A 2,353-nucleotide genomic window follows, 5' to 3' on the forward strand; every position below is an offset into this window, starting at 1 on the left:
TCAGAAGACGGGCTTCGGATAAAAATCCCGCACTCCTGTTCAAGGTGAAGACACAGGCGCGCATCTGCGTAACCACGGTCACATGCCACAGTGAAATTGCGATCGAACGGCTGGTCAAACAATCAAGATTCGATATTATGGATCGATAGACTCAGTTTGATTTACTGATGCGGTATCGATAATCTCCGTAAAACGTCCAAAAAATTTCAAACTCCGAAACTTGAGTAACATAGGACTGTGACAGTCCGACTGTCCAAGGCAAATTCAGAAAATCGGTTCATTCGAACACAAATCCGAACTCGGAAGAAGAGCTCCTATTTTTCGACACACCCAAGCCTGGGAAATTTTCTCGCGGGGCGCAGGTCGGTTCACAGACAGACTAGAGAACCTCTCACAAAAAAGCAGAAGCCAGTAGATATCCCTCCCATGTGGGATAGAGAGACACAGACATCAAAAAGGTCAAGTTGCGGGCCAATGCGAGTCCTATGGATTTACGAACAAGGATCGGACAGGCTTATTAGAAACGTTTGGAGTTCTCAATTTTGATCAGCTACTCGATCAGTGGCCGATTAGTCTCGGTATAAAAGCGCACCCAATCATCTGTTCTCTTCGAGGGAGCCGGCAGCTTGGATAGTAGCCATGCTATGACCGCTGTAACAGCCGGGATCAGCGCGATGACGGCCAACTGTAGAGCAGGCGATAGCGTCGAAGTCAAATAAGGTACTGTGATCTAAAGAGAGCGCCTGCCGAGCTGACGAGATCGAGACGATGGTCACAGACTCACCCATGCTGCGACTAATGCAGAGAGTCCGAAACTCATGAACACGACTCCGTAGTTCTTCTGGAAGTTAGCACGACCGAACAAACTAGCTGTGGCTAACGGCATGACAACGAAAGTGCCTGAAAAAATCAATACCACCATAAAGAGCCTTTTCGACTCACTCCCAAGCACAAGGGCATTCCAGCACATTCCGAATAAGAATGTTGAGGGAGTACTTGCCCAAGATAGGAACAATAACGAAGCCGCTAGTCCTTGAGACACTACTCGGAGAGAATACAACGGATCCACAGTGAGAATGCCTGACCAACACAGTAATCGTCGTTCGTGGTGACACGAGGAATCACCCGTTGTGACTCTCCCAACAGCATTCACCACTGCTGCTACTGACCAGGTCTTCACCAGCTGGGCGTCAGTCATACCACACAGGCTCGTTCCCATCATCTATAACGATGAGATGACAGTCCACTGAGCATTCCTCGCCTCACCTTGAAAGTGGACGCCACGAAAGTTATTGCTTGAGTGTTGGCAGAAAACGCTATGACTAACAGCCAGAAGTGAGGTGTTCGTATCTGAATACGGCAAAGTGACCCTACCGAGGATCGAACCAAGGGCCTCCTTTGCAAGACTCACCATTTCCCTCCAAGCGATCCCATTTTCTATCGGCTGATCTTCGTCAAACTGAACCTTCTGAGCAGTCGGACTAACTGTGACCTCATCAGGAATGATCGCAGCCGCTATCGACAACACAATCATCAAGACTCCGCCCACTACTCGCAGCATAAACCTGAGCATAACTATTGCAAAAACGCCAATAGCGTTTCCCTTACGGCACACGAATCAATACTGCATAATTAGGGTCTTCCATGGTGAAGTCGACCGCATACGGATTCACCACACGCGACTGTAGCTGTGTGAACACGAAGCTACCCAAGCCGAAACTTGCGGCCGTTATCCCCGAGTAGAGCCCTGCATCAATGACACCATAGCTGATCATGGATGAACTCCCACCTCGTTTTTCATTGGGAGCCATTTTGAATAACACATCCATTGGCGCTGTGTATCCCAACCCTATACCAGCGCCTCCCACAACGCTGTATGCTACCAAGAAATATCTAAACGAAGACAAAAAAATCAACTGTGTAACGAGTCAACGCGAAAAAGGGCAGGAGAGCCAGAGCGGGTGACTGGAGGGACTTCATCTCACGGGAATGGATAGTCTGCAGCAAGCGTTGCAGCCGCGAGTGCATGTGCAGTTGCCAACAGCAACCCGGAGGTGAATATAGCAATAGATGGTTTCAAACACGACCCCAGTGGTACTGATAACGACATGAGGAATACCTGACAGGACTACTACTAGTGAACGAGTGGAACGAATTGTTCTTGACGGGCAACGTGAGAGTTCATTCTCAGGCTTAGTCAGGCGTATATTGTCAGTCTTGAATGTGATATGAATAACCGTGTCAATCTTGCTCTTGATAGTGATATTCTTGCTCGTAATATTTTCGCAACGATTCAAATGGGTTACACAATAATTGACTTGTGTAGAGGCATACCCAATTCTCACCAGCATCT

At 48.2% G+C, this 2,353-nt stretch overlaps 1 protein-coding gene across 1 annotated transcript in view; it reads right to left on the reverse strand.

Moving 5' to 3' along the window:
- Positions 1–596: 596 nt before the first annotated feature.
- The window catches only part of Pmar_PMAR010550 (oxalate:formate antiporter, putative), a gene marked incomplete at both ends in the record, with an annotated part of 3,034 nt that continues 1,277 nt past the window's right edge, over positions 597–2,353 (reverse strand). Inside the window, 7 exons of the mRNA XM_002779029.1 lie at positions 597–743; positions 785–900; positions 1,126–1,222; positions 1,267–1,350; positions 1,412–1,565; positions 1,609–1,747; positions 1,790–1,893. Of these exons, the coding sequence (XP_002779075.1) occupies positions 597–743; positions 785–900; positions 1,126–1,222; positions 1,267–1,350; positions 1,412–1,565; positions 1,609–1,747; positions 1,790–1,893 (841 nt within the window). The remainder of the gene's footprint in view (positions 744–784; positions 901–1,125; positions 1,223–1,266; positions 1,351–1,411; positions 1,566–1,608; positions 1,748–1,789; positions 1,894–2,353) is intronic.

Source organism: Perkinsus marinus (genome assembly GCF_000006405.1).
Source record: "Perkinsus marinus ATCC 50983 genomic scaffold scf_1104296947958, whole genome shotgun sequence".
Lineage (NCBI taxonomy): Eukaryota > Perkinsozoa > Perkinsida > Perkinsidae > Perkinsus > Perkinsus marinus.